The sequence below is a fragment of the Colossoma macropomum genome, unplaced genomic scaffold (genome assembly GCF_904425465.1).
Source record: "Colossoma macropomum unplaced genomic scaffold, Colossoma_macropomum, whole genome shotgun sequence".
Lineage (NCBI taxonomy): Eukaryota > Metazoa > Chordata > Actinopteri > Characiformes > Serrasalmidae > Colossoma > Colossoma macropomum.
In genome coordinates, this window is record NW_023494803.1 from 15947004 (window position 1) to 15965422 (window position 18419).

At 38.8% G+C, this 18419-nt stretch overlaps 1 protein-coding gene across 1 annotated transcript in view; it reads left to right on the plus strand.

The window, feature by feature from the left end:
- The window catches only part of mdga2a (MAM domain containing glycosylphosphatidylinositol anchor 2a), a 207559-nt gene that overhangs the window by 85663 nt on the left and 103477 nt on the right, over positions 1–18419 (plus strand). The window contains exons 3-6 of the mRNA XM_036593740.1: positions 720–894; positions 8487–8683; positions 14666–14798; positions 16129–16398. Of these exons, the coding sequence (XP_036449633.1) occupies positions 720–894; positions 8487–8683; positions 14666–14798; positions 16129–16398 (775 nt within the window). The remainder of the gene's footprint in view (positions 1–719; positions 895–8486; positions 8684–14665; positions 14799–16128; positions 16399–18419) is intronic.

Below are 18419 nucleotides of genomic sequence, written 5' to 3' on the forward strand. Positions count from 1 at the left end.
TAAACCTTAAATCTTCTAACATAATAATAATGTTTTTATCAACTGTTTTATCCCACTCAGTGCGTTTTCCAGCGTTAATATCTTACCTCATGACTGTGGATGTGACACAATTTGTTACCATGCCACATGTCAACAGTTTGATTGGTCGCCACTTGTTTAGTTTGCATAAAGTTTGTTGAGAATGAGAGAGCAGAGAGAGGATTTGGTTATATGTATTTATTATAGTGCACTATGACACATTCTGTTTGATGCAGAGTATCAAAAAAGATTCAAATGGAAAATGGGCAAATCATTTAGCATGATGTCTTTGTTCATCAAAATTTCAGCACCCCAATTTAAAACACCTTTCTGTGTCCCTGTTAATTATGAAGAATTTTTAAAAAATCTGTAGAATTGACATTGATGTTAAATGATAATAAAATATCAAAAATAAATGCAATTACTATTTACTGAAAATGCAAATAATGTACATTTTCCCATTCATAACATGTTAATTTCTTTACCCAAGCGCTGTTAACTGTGTGCATCCAAATAATATTCAATTAATAGTCTTAATAGTGTCCAAATAATATTGTCAAAAATGTGTGGATCATTTTCACAGTTATATTACAGAGACTTTATAAAGATACAACAGATGAACTCCATCACCGCTGACCATCCCATTGACATGAAGCTCTTAATCAGCGTGTGTAACCTCCTGCCTTTCCTTTTTCCCTCAGATACGATGGACCAAGACAGCAGGCAGTGCTTCTGACCGCTTCCAGGACTCCAGCGTGTTTAACGAGACTCTGCGCATATCCCGCATCCAGAGGCACCAGGGTGGCCGCTACTACTGCAAGGCAGAGAACGGCCTCGGCTCCCCCGCCATCAAGTCCATCCGAGTGGACGTCTACTGTGAGTTAACAAGGCCTACCCCCTGTCAGCCCTGACCACACAAACACTCTGAATATGCTGTCCCTCACCTCTAAACAACTCCCCTAAAGAGGGTGCTAGTCCTGCGTTAGCTTCTCCACGGACTGATGATGCTTTCTCCTCGGCTTTTTGTGGGCCTGCTCTCTGTTTAAGTGCCCTGTTGAATTGAGGATAATGAGACAGAATGACTCAGAACGCAGCTCAGAGGATCGGTGTCATTATGTAGACGCATCGTCATTAAGTTAAACTTTAAGAATTGAATCTCGGAGCAAAAGATGCTGAAAGCACATCCAGTACAGTCATAATATCACACAGTGTTCTAGGACGACTGTCATACTGATTTTATGACAGAAATTATATTGCTCTCTGCATTAGCATGGAAAAAGAAAAAACATTTAGCTGTACATAAAGTGAATATATTACCAATATTAACCATGTTTGTTATTTTGTATACAATAATATGTGTGTGTGTGTCTATATATATATATATATATATATATACATATATAAAATAACTTACAGTAGAGTTGATTTAAATATTACAATTATATACAATACAATACGATTCGCCAAAAGGTATTTTTAGACCTTTTTATGTCAATGTTATCCTTATGAAATGTGATGAATTCTGGATATTAATTTCATAATAGCTTAATTGTTGATTTTGTACAGTAGACAGGATTTTTTGAGAGAAAAAAAGAATGAATCTGGTCCAGTCCTAGCCTGACGTAGCACACTCTCACACTGTGTTATGTGATGTTAGCTGTGTATTTATTCCAGTGGGGTAGTAGTGTGTTTGAGTAGTTTCAGCATGATAGCCTACTTTTAGATGATCATCTTGATGATGAAGTGCTTCAATTTAAAATAGCTTGTTTAAATTTTGAATCTATACAGACCAACACTCAAAGTACCACTTTTATGAATGTCCAAAGGCTACTGAAGTACTAAATTCATTCTATTTTTTCTACTTAGTGCTACTTCATGTCACTAAAACTACATGTGCCAACAATTTACACTCTAAACCATGTCATAGCATCACTTGTGATTAAATAATTTGACAGCATCCCAAAGTCAAAATATTTCCACCTCCAATTGACACACTTGCCCTGTGTTGCCCTGTGAGCTAATTTAGCAATCTTCCAAGTAAATGTTTGAGCTCTGATTTTTTATGTAATTTAGTTCAAATTACAAGATGAATTTTGTGAATGTTACAAAAACGTAACCATAGGCAATGTTTTTTGCTTTTAGCGTTACTCACACTTTATTCAATCATTAGGCCCAGCTTTAATCTTGCAAACCCCTTGCCACACACATTTTCAAATAATTTCACCCCAAACACATCAAGTAAGTTATCGAGCCCTTGAGCTGGATCAGGTATTTTGTGGCAGAAAATTCAGGAAATGACAAGGTTTTGAGCAGGCTCCCATAGTATGATTATTTCATAGAAATGCTATAAATGCTTACTATAATTTAAACCTGGGTGTGAGAACAGTCCTATTGTTTGAAGGGTTTTTGCAGGTGTGTATTTCAAGATGAAACAGTTTTGTGTTGTGCACATGCGTGGTATGTAATTGGCCATTTAGCAGAATGGCTAAGTTACTTGTCCCCCCCACGTAGAAAAAGAGGGTTTAGTCCACCGCAGGAAAGCATTCTAACAGTTTCTGCCAGCAATATGATGTCTCTCTAGCACTGCATGTATGAGGTTATTTGATCTGTTCTGTCTTTGCAGCTTTTAACGATATGTTTATCATGATAACTCATATTGTGATAACACTAAAAATACAATTTAGTGTGCAGCCCTATTTCGGTGAAAAGCTTAGTAGTTTTTAAAGGAAAAATTATAGCTAAAGAAAGTACTAACCAAGGTTTTGGTACCAGTATTGGGAGAGAAAAAGTGGTATCCTAACATCTGTATTATTGAGCTTACAATTCATTTTACAGTCCTCTACAGCTCTGCTCATAATTCTGGACTCACTTAAAATTTCTCCATTTTTACAAATTATTTGTAACCTGCGATGTCGCAAAAAGTTAGCATGTTACAATATGTTTATACACTTGTGTCTACTCAAATCGCATTTAGATTATTGATAACATTGATTCCAGACATTTGAGTGGTACAATGTAGATAATCAAACAGACCTCACTAAGATATATGAAATATATATATATATTTGTCTTGTAAAAACTGCATAAATTCAGGAGAAATCTGGACTGGGAAGAGAACACAAGGGCCCTGTAAATCAATACTCTCTCTGATTAAATCACACTTGAAAATAGCAATGATGGTAAAACTTAGACTCTAATGGATCATTACACCCATGTCTAACTGGTGCTTGTCCAGTGCATTTTCTAAACTGGCCCTAATTGGACATTTCTAAAATTACCCAACATAAAAGCATTCCTGTGTGCAAAACTGCTGTCTGCCAGAGTGAGGTTTGGTTGTACTTCCACACATCATCATTTTGAGAGCATGTAAGCTTTTAGCTCTGTGAGGCAGTATTAATTTTACCTGCTGCGCAGTCTCATCATTGTGCTTAGTGACACAGTGTTAGACCGTAACTGACAACGGGAATTTGTCGAGCTGCAGGTAAGTGGACGTAATTGAAATGAAAGGCTTGTCTTTGAAAAGGCAACAAATGGGATAAAACTGAGAATGAAAACAGGGAATATGCTCTGAAAGCACTTGTTCTGTTCATGTTGCTTTAAAACGTAAAGGATTCATGTACCGGAAACTGTAAAATACTTTAACAGGAAAATCCCGTAGGCGTAGCATACAGTACTGTGCAAACTGTGTTAGCTTATCCATTTCCAAAGCTTTTCTTAAGAAAGTCCAGTATTTACAGTTATCTTCCAATACCTCCTTTAGCTAATCAGTCTGTCATTAAATATGATCAGGTGCTGCTAATGGAATTTAACAATTCTATGCAGTGGCTTAAGTGCACTGAGAAGTCAGGAACCAAACCTGTGTTTATCTAACAGATGAACAGTAATTAAAGCTTTCATCCTTTTGAGACAGGAGAAACACAACTACTCTCACTTCAGATCTGTTTCTGTTCATCCTTCCACCGTGAGAAGACAGCGCTGTGAGAAGAAAATGCTATGAGTCTGAAAGAATGTGTAGACAAAAAGAAAAATTGCAAGCAAAGAACCTGCCAGTGTTCTCAGAATAATGGACTGCCCAACGCCCAGAATCACTGAATGTGTTTGGGATTACTTAGATAGTTAGAAGCAGAAAATACAACCAACTTCATCCCTGCAGATTTCTTCCTGAAAAGGACGAAAGCTAAAATAAATGCAAAGGATGGGCACACTTAATACTGAAAAAAAAAAATTGGAGTAATTCAAAAAGATTAATCCGATTTCAAAGCGCTGTATTTTTACAACTGAAAGAGGGGGTCATAGAGTTTCTGACTGTTAGTATGGCAGTGAACCTCCAACAGCTCAGAGCATTCGTCATTGGTACCAACAGTTCCAAGAAAAAGGTCACCGGCACCACCAGATCTCACACCGTGTGACTTTTTTTTTGTGGGGGTACGTTAAGGGTTCTGTGTATGTGCCACCACTCCCAACAACACTGGATGACCTCCGAAATGGCATTGAAAGAGCCGTAAGTACAGTGACACCTGACATGCTCATTTCATGACCATTTTTCATATACTCAGTTCTTTCAGCATAATAATATAACATACTTAATTCTGTATATGAATGTTTGAGATTGTGCTCATCATTGTGTCTGGATTCACCTCTCGAAACAAAGTAGGCCACTCTTTTGTCTGAACAAGCATGAGGCTGGTGCTGAAGTGCTTTATGCGGGAGATGTAAGATAAATAGGTGGAGCAATGGACAGTGGCAGGCAGCTTTGCCGCGGGGAGACAGCGAGAAGAGAGAGTCATTACTCCCGCCTTCCAAATCAGGCTTGAGCTTATCGTCGTTATCCCGGCTCCATGCTGGACGAGTCACCAGTAGGCATGGGCTCTTATTGACCATGCTACTCCAGATGCAGTGATCAAAGAGCAGACACATGTCATTGATAAAGAAGAGGGACTCACTCTGCCAATAAACAACAACACTGTCAAGCACTGCTGTGTAGATTCTCAGGGCCCGATGTGCTAAGCTTGTTAGAATCGTTTTGTGTACCATGGGGCGCGATGGTGGTGTTTTTTTGAAAATCATTTAGTTTTGTCATAGAAATCCAGTTTAGACCCAGAGTTGCTAATATGGGCGTGATGAATGACACACGATTTCAGAGGTCTGTAAGTGCTGTTGTTTTACAAATTCTGTTTTCTTAGCTGGTGTAGAATTATATTCCTGTAGAATGTTTTGGTGGGAAAGAATTTCATTTGTAAATGTATTAATGTATTAATGTATGTGTTAATGAACTTAGCAGACAGTTTTTGCTTAACCTATGTGTAATCCTGCAGAAATAAACTTTATATTTCTCTGTAGAGCGGTCGCAATTATTACATAATTACCTAACTGCAATTATTTGAGATAATTACAGTTATTTGAGACGATCACAATTATTAAAGCTGACTGCATTTTTGCATATTCAGTCATATTATGCAGCAATACACAAAATGTGAATTGGGTGAGTTGAGTTGAGGCAGATAAATGTAAATGAAAGAACTCAGTAAATGCATTCATTGAGACATCATGGGGTGGATACAAACAAAAAGAAGTTCTAGTTTGGTGGTCTGGGCAGTGCTGAGTAAGGTTTGTTTATTTGTTAGCTGTGTAGCTAATTTAAAATTTTAGCATGTATCCTGTCAGAATGAGTGTTGTTTTTTTTTTTTGCTTATATTATCACTCTCGTGAAGAACGTGTAGCTTTAACTACACTTATTAGTCTGTCTAACTGTAGACTTTTGTGTGAGAGTGCGCACAGTGTTGATTTAACAGTACCAACCAGTGTTAGCAACAAAGTAAGCATTACTAGTTAGTAAGTGATTCAAATCTGTCATTACTGTGAATGAACCATCATCCTGAAATGACCCGCATGCGCACATCCTACTCAGTAATGTCACGTGAATGAATCGCGTGCGTCACATGTATCATCAGCAAACAAACGGTCAGAACGAGCCTTCGCTGTGAAGATAATTAACTCTGAACAGCTCTTAGCTGTTCGTTATTAGAGCGAGACGAAGGTGAAAAAGGTGAGATGTGCTGCGTTTACACCGTTTACAGGCTTTAACATCTGTTCGGCACTGCTGCTATGGTGACGCTGAATGATGGCGCACGCGCAATGGAAAAAAAGCACATGAATTCCAATCTGAGCGTTCTCATTAAGGTCACATGGCCACGAATCGGATACATAGCCGATCTAAGACCACATGAAAGTGACTCAGGTCAGATTTGAAAATATTTGCGTATCCACACAGCCCTGAAAACATCAGATCTGATTCACTTTAAGGCAAAAAATCGGATTTGTGCCACTTCAGCCTGGTAATGTGCACATAGCCTTAGGCTTGTATTTTAATATTTGCAAACTGTGAACAAGAAAAGTGCTAGTATTTATATGGCAATTAACTGTCAGCTAAAATTTCGTGATCATGGCAGCACTGTTTTTCCATAATGCTCCCAATTTCTACATTTGATAAATGTTTGTGTATCGTGCAGATATGTACATGAAAAATATTGGATTTCAACATCACCACAATTCCCTTATTAGTGCATCCCTAGTTAATTTCAGACACATTGTGTGCATGCTGTGGTCGCACCAAGACATATTCTGCACTGCGCTCATATGTACATCTGGTCTTCCATGTGATGCTGCTGATTGGTGGAGGCAGTGGACCAGTGAAACTAATAATGAGCTGATTCAGGTTTCAGGTTTTGAACTTCTTTGTGAAATGCAGATCTTAAAGTCTCAAAGGCAATTGTGCGCTTTTCTTTGTAATTGTGTGTTCGTTTCGTGGAAGGAAGAAGAGTGAAAGCAGGGCAAGGAGTTCGGTTTCAGCTTTCTGATGGCGGAGTATAAACCATATAGTGCTACAGCACTTTGCAGCAATTATTTAGACCTAATATGACAGGTTTAAAAGTACTCTTAATAGAAGTGCAAAACTGATTCCTAAGTGGCCCTTTATTGAAAACATTATAGAAGCTGTCAAGCAAAGTTTTTGCTTGTCACTCAGTGTCTGTGCAGTGTTTAATTGTTCAGTAAGTTTACCTTGACATGTTAAATCTTTTTCCATTATGAAGACTAAAATTGCTGTTTATGTTTGTGCTAGATGTCAGCTGTCGCTGTTTCAAAAATAAAGAAAGACAAACATGGACAGTATTTAGAGTCTTTAATGAGACCAGTCACACAGTCAAACAGTCTTATGATCAGTTATTAAGTTCACTGAGCAAATGTTTGAAAGAAGCATCTTGATATTTTGTAGTATAATTTTGGAGATAACCGTTTTATTTCCGCTGCTGCATTATACGTTATATGGCCAGAAATATGTGCACACCCCTCCTAATTACTGAGCTCAGGTGTTTTAGACACACCCATTGCTAACAGGTCTATAAGCACATATCCATACAATCTCCATAGACAAACATTAGCAGTAGAATGGGTTGTAATGTAGAGCTAGCACTGCCATAAGATACCACCTTTGCCACAAGTCAGTTTGTGAAATTTCTGTCCTGCTAGATCTGCCCAGGTCAACTATAAGTGTTATTATTGTGAAATAGAAGCATCTAGGAGGAGCAACCACGCAGCCATGGAGTGGTACACCACACAAACTCACATGACAGGGCCACTGAGTGTTGAAGTGCTGAAGTTTCCATGGCCGAGAAGCTGCACACAAGCCTAAGATCTCTATGCATAATGCCACACGTCAGCTGAAGTGGTGTAAAGCACACTCTGGAGCAGTGGAAAGTGTTCTTTGGAGTGATGAATCACTGTGATGAATGGTGGATAAAGCTTGGTTTGGTGAATGCCGGGGGAGTGCTACCTATCTTAATGTATAGTGCCAACATTAAAGTTTGGTGGAGGAGGGATAATGGTCTGGGGCTTTTTTCAGAGTTTGGTCCAGGCCCTTCAGGTCCAGTGAAGGGTAATGTAGATGCAACAGCATTTTAGACAATCATATGCTTCCAACATTTTAATGCCCATGATTTTTCTGACAAGCTCATGTTAGTGTGATGGTCAGATGTCTACATAAATTTGGCCATATTACTACTTCTCCCAGACTCCCTTTGTGCTGTTGCAGTTTAGTGAGGATAAGGCAGCGTACTTTAATCAAAACAGCAGGGTGCTGTTTTATCTGGCTGTGCAAGTTAAGCCAGCTACCTGTGCAGCTGAATGCACTGGAACTACTTTGGATGTAATAAATAGCAATAATCTAGACTACTTGAGACATAATGAAAACCAAAAATTAATGGTTTTAGACCGTTAGAAAGAGAGGGACAGTGTAAGAGTGTAGCTGTACTGCTGTTAGCACACCGTAGATTGTGTTAAGATTCTATGTTTGTGTACATTTCCATCAATTTAGACTCTTTTTGCTGTTCACATGAACCAGAGGTTGGTGTGCTTTTTAACCCTTAGACATCGCTTCAAATTGTGTTATATGTGCATCATTTTCCTTTTAGATCTGGATGACCCTGTGGTGACAGTACACCAGAGTGTAGGAGAAGCTAAGGAGCAGTTCTACTATGAGAGAACGGTTTTCCTCCGCTGCGCTGCCAACTCCAACCCCCCAGTGCGATATAGCTGGAGACGTGGACGCGAGTTTCTATCTCAAGGCTCTGACAAAGGCGTAGAGATCTATGAGCCTTTCTTTACGCAGGTAAGTTTTAAAGCCACACATACACTACTAGTCAAAAGTTTGGACATGTAGCTAAATATGCATTTTAATCTAAAGGCTTATGCATAAATGTGTAATTTCACTTGCATTTAAAATTTGAAATTTGTTATGTTTTACATTAAAATTATGTAAATTTTAAAAGTATCTAAAGTAGAAGGTCTGTCAAGATCTGTACAGTTACTCAATTATAATTCAGTTTTTAATATTAAAAAACTGATTAAAATGCATTTTCTCAGTTTCCAAGCAGTTTGCTTGATAATAATGCATATCTTAAATTTTCCTGCTGCTCACCCCATTCATATGTGTTTTTGCCACATAATGCTTTTATATATAGGCTTTGAAGGTTTTATATTTTCTTCTTTTAGTAACATATTTTGGAATCCAAGTCTTTTCATGACTTGTTATTGTTTAGTTAAATCCTTTATATTATTTTATTATTTTGCGTTAAAGTAAACTATAGTCAAAATAATTGGTAGATTACTTAATTACTGCTGTCCCATACATGCTTCAGAAATGTGTGGAACTGTCTTTCCTCTGCTGGACTATGGCATGTTGACTATAAACTTAAGAAGATAAATGTGAATAAGTTGTAGATTTTAGAAATGATGGAGGTTGTGCAGTTGCACCACAGAGTACATGTTGCATTGGTGAATTGTATCAAGTTGTATTAAAGTTTACACACACTTGCTGTATGTACCACCCCTAAAACATTGGGTGTGTCTCAAAACCTAGTGAGCTCTCTAAGTAGCTGCTGTCTACATAGGCAGCTGTCTAAGTAGGCAGCGTTCCAACCGTCATCTATCCTTATAAGACAGATAAATGAGACGCTCTAGTTAGACGGCAGTGACGTCGCCGCTTGTGACGAGACCGGCGTTTTCTTACCTCAGCCATCAGAATCACATTTAACCAAACATGGATCCTGCTCTGGCAGTTTATATAGCGATTTTAATTGTATTTGCTCTGAATGAAACAGCAAAATAGACAATAGTCGTGGTCAAATGTGGAAAGTATAGCCTATTTGTGCACCTTTATGACTAGAAAACAGATAAATACCCCAGAAAATCAGAACAACTTACATTTGAAGATGACGTCGCTTCTCGGCGAAGCGCTTCTGCCCGCCTTCTTCAAACAAAAGTTGCACCGCGCTGCATCGCGGGATTGCCTCAGCGGCTGAGGAAACATCCGATGCTGTCTCAATATTGGGCCAAAATGAGGTACCTCAGTAGGCAGCATATTTGAGATATCTAAGAATTGGGACAGCCTTCTTGTTGGGAGCGCGCATATTGTGACGTAAAATGCTGTCTATGTAGAGAGCTCACTAGGATTTGAGACACACCCATTATGTCTGAGAGTGTTATAAAGTAGTGTCCAATAGTGTTGTCAATACTGAAAATTTTGAAATGGTACAATACTCATTTCCTGCAGTATCGATACTATTCATATCAAATGTGCTATCCTGCTCGTGCTTTCTTTTGACCCACATAGGCTTCCATAACGTACCGCTGTGAGGGGGTCTTGCTAGCGGTGCGCTTTGTTATGCTGAAATGGCAGCTGCAGTGAGTTCACATCCAGCAGCAAAGAAGACAGCAGGAGTGCTGTGTGAACATACTTTGGCTTTAAAGCAAATAAAGATAGAAAGGCTGTTCTGATGAAGTGCTACCTTGTAGGTATCTCCGTACATAAAATTGTAGGTAGGATATTTTGATAGCCTAAATCACCTTATCAAAAAATACCACCAGCATTAAAACTACCAAGCTGAAGCCAGCTTCTTGATTGAATTTCCCCATTCCACCTTTAATGGTGCAGCAGTTACATTGTGACACCTGAGGCTTCTGCACCATTTAAGGTGTAATGGGAAACTTTGAACAAGAAGCTGGCAAATAAAAAGACAACTTCAGCCTTGTATTAAAACTGCAGGTAGATAGTTTGATAATGTATGTCTAAATGTCCTTATCAGAAAATGTTACCAGCTTTACCAGCACGCGGACCTGTACATGGTGTTCCAGGAGGTTGGTGATTGCTTCCCTTTTCAGTATCTCTGTGACATTTAACAAGGTTTCTCATTAAACTATCGTCGTGCTAAACGCTTATTATCCTATTCTAGGGCTAAAAGCAACAAATGCTAACAACAGCTAAGCTAACTTGAAGTTACCTTAAAGCATCCAGTAATGGCCTCAACATTTATTTGTGTTGACAACTGAATGCTCTCGTGTTAAATATAAAGAATTTAGTTATTAAGGATGTTGACACAACAGCTGTATTTCTGTTTGTCATGCCGCTCTGTCTGCACTGCTTGTGTGAAATGAGCCTCACTTTAGAGGAGTGAAGACAAGAGAAAATGTGTGTGTTTGGACATGTTTATGCACAAAATAAAAGATCCTCAGTTTTATTTGCCTTTGGTATCGAAAATGGTATCAAATTTCAATATATTTAAAAGCGTCAAAGTTGAAATTTATTGGTTTGCCAGTAATATTGGTATCATTAGCCAGAATTTTTTTTAATCAGCAATTTTTGGGATTACAGCACAGCTGGGTATCAAACTCCAGTCTCCTGATGTCAGAGTGAAACTTGGGCTGTGACACTGGGAACCCCTCTTATAATGAGTAATTACAAGACAGCAATACAAGCTGAACCAGTACATTTGAACACAAAATGCCATCATATTTAAAATTCAGAAACATATTTCAAAAGAGAATAATTAAAACCTTGTAATGTAAGAAAACCTTAACATGAGAATAAAGTTATGAGATCACCCTTTTCTGGTGTGAACTGATAAAAACTAAGAATAATAAGAGGTAATTAACAAAAACCAAACCACGTAGAACTCTGGGTACCACTGCCCTTATTGCTACAATATTTGTATTATATACAACCCCATTTCCAAAAAAGTTGGGATGCTGTGCAGAATGTAAATAAGAATAGAATGCAAATCATGTAAACCATGTTTTTAAAGGAAAATACTACAAAGACAACATACCAAATGTGGAAACTGAGAAATGTTATTGTTTTTTGAAAAACATATGCCCATTTTGAATTTGATGCCAACAACACGTTCCAAAAAATTTGGGACAGGGGCATGTTTACCACTGTGTTTCATCACCTCTTCTTTTAACAACACTCTGTAAGCGTTTGGGAACTGAGGAGACCAATTGCTGTAGTTTTGAAAGAGAAATGTTTCCCATTCTTCTTTGATATAGAATTTCAGCTGCTCAACAGTTCAGGGTCACCATTTTTCATTTCATAATGTGCAAAATATTTTTAGTGGCTGACAGGTCTGGACTGCAAGCAGGCCAGTTTAGCACCCAGACTCTTTTAATACGGAGCAATGTTGTTGTAATACATGCAGAATGTGGTTTGGCATTGTCTTGCTGCAATAAGCAAGGCCTTCCCTGAAAAAGATATTGTCTGCATGGCAGCGTATGTTGCCAAAACAGGTATATATCGTTCAGCATGAATGGTGCCTTCATAGATGGTCACCCATGCTGTGTGCACTAATGCACCTCTATACCATCATGAATACTGGCTTTTGAACTGTGCTGATAACAAGCTGAGTGGTCTTTAGCCCAGAGGACACAGTGTCCACGATTTCCAAAAAGAATTTCAAATGTTGATTTGTCGGACAACGTGACACTTTTTACACTTCCCCCCCGTCCATTTTAAATGAGCTTGGGCCCAGAGAAGGTGGCAGCATTTCTGGATCCTGTTTATGTTCAGTTTCTTCTTTGCATTTTAAAGTTTTAACTTGCATTTGTGGATGCAGCGATGAACTGTGTTCACAGACAATGGTTTTCAAAAGTGCTCCCGAGCCCATGCAGTGATTTCCGATACAGAATCATGTCTGTTTTTAATGCAGTGATCACAACCAGCAAATGATGGTTTTTGGCCTTGTCCCTTGCATACGGACATTTCTCCAGATTCTCAGAATCGTTTAACGTTATTAGGTACCATAGATGACGAAAAGCAAAAGTTCTTTGCTATTTTACATTGAGAAACATTGTTCTTGAATTGTTGCACTATTTGATCGTGCAGTCTTTCACAGAGTGGTGAACCCCTCCTCGTCTTTACTTCTGAAAGACTCAGCCTCCCTGGGATGCTTTTTTATACCCAATCATGTTGCTGACTTGCCAATTAACCACCATTACACAACTTAACCAGCCTTTTGTTGCCTCCGTCTCAACTTTTTTGAAATGTGTTGTTGGCATCAAATTCAAAATGGGCATATATTTTTCAAAAAACAGTAAAATTTCTCAGTTTCAACATTTGATATGATTGTCTTTGTACTATTTTCCATTAAATATAGGGTTTAGATGTTTTGCACATCAGTGCTTTTTGTTTTTATTTACATTTTGCACAGCGTCCCAACTTTTTTGGAAATGGGGTTGTAAGACTGTGAGTTTTTGCTGTTGATTTGAGTTTAAGACATGGAACTGTGAACTGACAATCATGTTGTCAGTAAAGCACTGTTTAACTAAAACTAAGGGAATATAAATGTAATATCTAAAATATAAAATTAAGTTTTACACAGTTTCACATTGCCTTAAAATTAGTATTATTCATATCGGTCTGGCCCTATTTAAAATAGTGGCTGGCCTTTCAAAGTATGTATAAAAGATGGCATGCGTGTACCTATTAGAAGCAGATTAGAAGGGTAATTCTGCAGACATTTTCGAGCCATTTCAAAAAGTTCACAGGCAGTTTCATATTGAGGGGTCTACTTCTCTCCCACTCAAGAGATGTCACAAACTTTAGCATCTTTCTAACATTTTCGTTCATGCTGCAAGTTCCACCTGCCTGCAGGAGAATCTCTGTGGGACGTAAGGCAAAATCCTTTGCTTTCACTTCAGAGTCATCATCACTAACAAGAGATGCATTGAGTGAAAAGCATTTTGACGTCAGGAGTTTTATCTGGACCAGTGGGGAACACATCGGCTCTGACAGCTTCACAAAGGCAGATTTTCAGATGTGATCCCGCTACGCTAGATACTGTGGAGAGATCGTCCGCTGAGTGGCATTTCAAAAATCTAGAATGCATTCGTATCTGTAATTAGTTACAGGAAACGGGGCTGTGTTGAACTCCCTTTCCCCAAGGGATGGAGAATTGCACAGGATCAGCCCGTATGCTTTTGACAAAAGAGATTTTCAGTGTTATGTTGGACCCAGCCTTTTCTCACTCTTGTGCAGAAATGCAAACATGAAAAGTGCATAGCTGCTGTCATTGGTTCACAAAAAAAGCCATTTGTTCAAAAGAGCATCTGGTAACTTAGAATAGATGTTGACTATGAAGTGCTACTTTTCTTGACTAATTGAAGCATTTGACAAAAATGTATTAATACTGAAATTCCAGTCTAAGTTGTTAGTTAAGTTAAACTCAGTATTGTCAGAGAGGATGGGAAACGTCATCTGGGGCAACACAGAGTGAACTCTTAGCCATTAGGATCCAGTACAGTATAATGATTTGAGGTTAATGGTGTAAAATGAGAACTAGCTAAACTATGATGCAAGACTCTTGTGTAAAAGTCCAGTGGCCAGTGGGAATAATGATGAACAACTGACTGAAATAAGATGTGTCTCCGCTTATGCTCAAAGTGCTGTTTAAAGATGATTAAAGCCAGCCCAGGCAAAATGAATAAACCCTGAAGTTGTTAAACTGTGACTCAGTAAAACATGCACTTATTCTTTTTGAATGTGTGGAACTGCATTTAGAATTTAATCAATATGGATTTAGGAGATTGATTCATTATTTATTCTAGCACTGACATTAATGAAGGCTACCCTTCACATGAATTTTGGACCATTAACAGCAATATTTCTTTATGAGAACTATATCAGTACTGAGTGTCTGAAGGATGTCGAAAAAGGAGTGGTGCAAGGGTGTATTATGCATGAACTTGAAATGTTAAGTGTCAAAGAATGAAAGTCATTTGCTGGAGGACTTTACATACAACCTTTTTCTCTGAGCTGCAGGGGGAGACAAAGATCCTCAAGCTGAAAAACCTTCGACCTCAGGACTATGCCAATTACACCTGTACTGCCTCGGTTCGCAATGTCTGTGGCATCCCTGACAAGAGTGTACTCTTCCAACTCACCAACAGAACGGGTACGTTTTGCTTCCTGACAAACAGCAAAACACCAAGAAAGATGTAACATTGATTTGCCAGGTTCTCTTCTGTCTCGTGCCCTTAGTCTTTACTGATTTGCCAAACTATTGGTTTCAAGCAACCTGCTGTGGACTGACCTGATATTTGTGGCATGCTCCAGTAGCAAATAGTCCATGAGCAGAACAGCTGTTGGAGAGCATGGTAAGTCTGTTAAACTCGATGACTTGCCAATTCTTTTCTACTCCTCCGGCCTGTTGATTGCTGGAGAAGGTTCCCTGCAGTTTTCACCACTGCCTCCGCAGTTAATTCAGTCCCTGGAAGAACCATGTTCTTAAGTAAATGCCCCTGTGGCTCCACGCACTCTTTATCTGTCCCGGTGGGCTCCACTTTCTTTCGTGGCTATGACCTGACCTTTACGGGATCCATTAGAGCCTGATCAGAGCCAGCAGTCTTTTCCCTCTGGCTGTCTCTCTGTTTGTGTCCCACTCTCTCTCTCTCTCTCTCTCTCTCTCTCTCTCTCTCTCTCTCTTTATTTCTTTCTCTCAGCATCGCTCTAGCCACACATAGAGTCTTATGCTGATGATAAAGCCAACTTTAAGACACTTACCTCTCAGCATGCTAGCACTCTTATGCCAGAAACATTTAGGGGCAGGTTTGATTGTAAGGATTGAAAGCTTTAGTCACTGATGCTTTTTTGAGCATCTTTTGGTAATAATGGCTATTTCACCTCTCATTTTGAAATATGTGACTGCAAACTTACATATGTGAGTCCCTGCTAGTGTGGGTTCATAGCTGTTTCTTCTCCTTAAATGATGCATGCTGAACAGACTTGCATGCTAATATATTCCTCTTGTGGAGAAACATTAGACTGATGGACATGTGCCAATGAGTGGCTGACTTCCAAAGTCACGTCCAATGTGCTTTACATATTTAAAAAAAACAAACAAACAAACAAAACAGGGAGCTTTTGCAGATATGTAACAGCATCATTTTAGCAGAGTCACTCTGGAAAAGAACTATAGCTGCCTGTAGATCAGGACAAGTGTATGTTGTATGTTGCACTCAGTAAAAGCTGTTTTAACAGTAAAAGAGAATAAAACATTACATCTGCATGTTACGTAGGATTTATTAGCAACCTGTTTAAAATTAAATTAGTCCTTTCTAGTTCTCTTTTTGTTCTTTTTCTTAACGTGGTGATCACTGCCTTTAAAGCATTTCATTGCATTACTTGTTAATCATTGCCAATATCGCTCAGGCCTTACCAGACCATACCACCTTACCATACACCATATATCAGTTTTAGTAATATTTGCTCCAATTTGTTCCCAGCATCTCCCACCATTAAGCTGCTGGTGGAAGACCCCATTGTGGCTAACCCAGGACAGACAGTGACTCTGGTCTGCATCACTTCTGGTGGGGAGCCCACCCCAGTCCTAACATGGGTACGCAATGCTGAGGGCCTTCCTAAGAAGAGTGTCCTGAACGGTGGGACACTGACCATCCCTGGCATCAGCACCGAAGAGGCTGGTGTCTATAGCTGTGTGGCCAGTAACAACGTCGGCAACCCCGCCAAGAAGTCCACAAACATCATTGTCAGAGGTCTGTACTGCTGTCTACTACCTGTGCTCTTTTCAAACACACTTGGTGGATCATATAGAATAGCTGTCAGGTTCAAGGATCTGCAGGGCCGCATATATGAGTTTCGACGTGGAGGAAAGCTCTCACGGCACCCATAAGTTGGCATCATTTTTCAGAGAACGCTTCGCAATTTGTCAGCGCACAATGAATTGCAAACGATAGACAGGACTCGGGGCAAGGATAATAAATGTCTCAAACAATGTGTGCGGCATACATGCAAATATAAATAATGACGCTGCCTTGAGCAGTCACTCTCAGTCACTGCATCAGAATGTACATTGAAGTTATGGGCTCAAGACCAGAATTAAGTGTACATTTTTTAAAAATGCACTTTGTGGATACTGTATGTGGATACTATATGTGACAGTATTAATTCAGACTTGCCTACACTTTGATTTTTACCATTTCATGTTAAAAGGCGCACCACTTTGTAGCTTTTTTCCAAAGCTATCCCAGGATGTTTCATTTGTTGCACAGTTTACATTTATTTTTGCTAAATATTTAATTGATTATTGCTGAATATAGCCTGATTCAAGTGAATTTAAAATTGATCTTTTCAGTGGAAAAAAGTCTAAATTAAAATTTATTAATTATTCATTGGTCCAGAGTATTAATTGCGTAGTGCGTCTCTGTAGACTTTGCAACAAGTTTTAAAATTTACAAACTCTTACAGGGATAACAATGATGGTATAGTAAGGAAGTAAAGTGTGAGAATGGCAATAAAGATTAATAAAGAATTAGCAAATTATTTGTTACTGATAGCAGAATTGGCATTTCTCACACTGTTAAACACTGTTGCTCAGGTTCTATTGCTGGTAAAAATATATATTAAAAGTAGTCATAAATAAAGGCTTCCTAATAGCACAGTTATCTATTGAGTCGAACCAGTAAACCACTGTCAAACTGCTAAAAGCAGTAACTGTATCATGATTTCTTTAAATACCCACCCCACAAACATGAAGGAACTAAGTCAAATCCAGCGGAGGAGGAGATTTGGAGTGTGTCGTTCTCAGTGGGAGTCTAGACTCTAGCAGCTGTTGTAGCTTATTTCATAGTTACCCCCTCTCAAAAGCGATCCCTGGTGTGCAAAGAAAGCTGTTTGCACATCTGGAGGCCCTGGTTTGAGTGTGAATGCTTTTACTGGCTGTCAACCCGCTGTCTCTGAGAAGCAGAATGAAATGAAGCTCGGACTGCATTAGCATGAGGCTGGATGGAGACTCAGGAGTCAGGTGGTTTGCCAAGGCAGGGGATCAGCTGGGTACAGGAGAAAGAATGGCAGAGGCAGGAGAGAGACAGAGACGGAGAGAAACAGATGCTAGGTGCCATTCCTAAAGCCTCTGTAGTGCTCCTCACACAGCACAGACGGGTAGTAGAGGACATGGTCAGTATTTCAATTGATGTATCCATGCTCTGCCCACAAATGCATTCTCTCATAGTAACTCTAGTGAGTCTGGGTGAGCATTATAGAATGCTGACAGAAATCCCGTTGATCCTAATAAGAAATTGTAACTCGGTTTTTATCAAAATGCTACAGCTGACCCGAATAATTTCATTATGTTAGTATTCGTTTCTTCATTTACTATTTGGAAGCTTTGTTTTTCAGCCTAAACTACAACACAGTTTATCAGCAAAGGCCTTAATATAGAACAGTCATTGTTTATATGTGGAAAATTTTAAAAATATATAAATTATAGCTGGTTTAGTTGAATGAATCCTAAAAGGCTTCCACATCACTTTGCCTCAGAAAGCAACAACCTGCTTTCCATGTGGCCATTGAAGCTTAAAGAGCAAAGCTGCCTAATAAATCACTTTAAATGTAAAAAAAAAATGAGAGAAGTGCTTGTTATAACATGGAGGCATAACAAAGTTGATGAATCATTTCAAAGTAAGTATAGTGATCCTTATCATAGAGCCACTTTACTCTATAACACTCTATTAATACGTTTTTAGGAGTACCGCTTTGCTCTATAATACAGTATTAA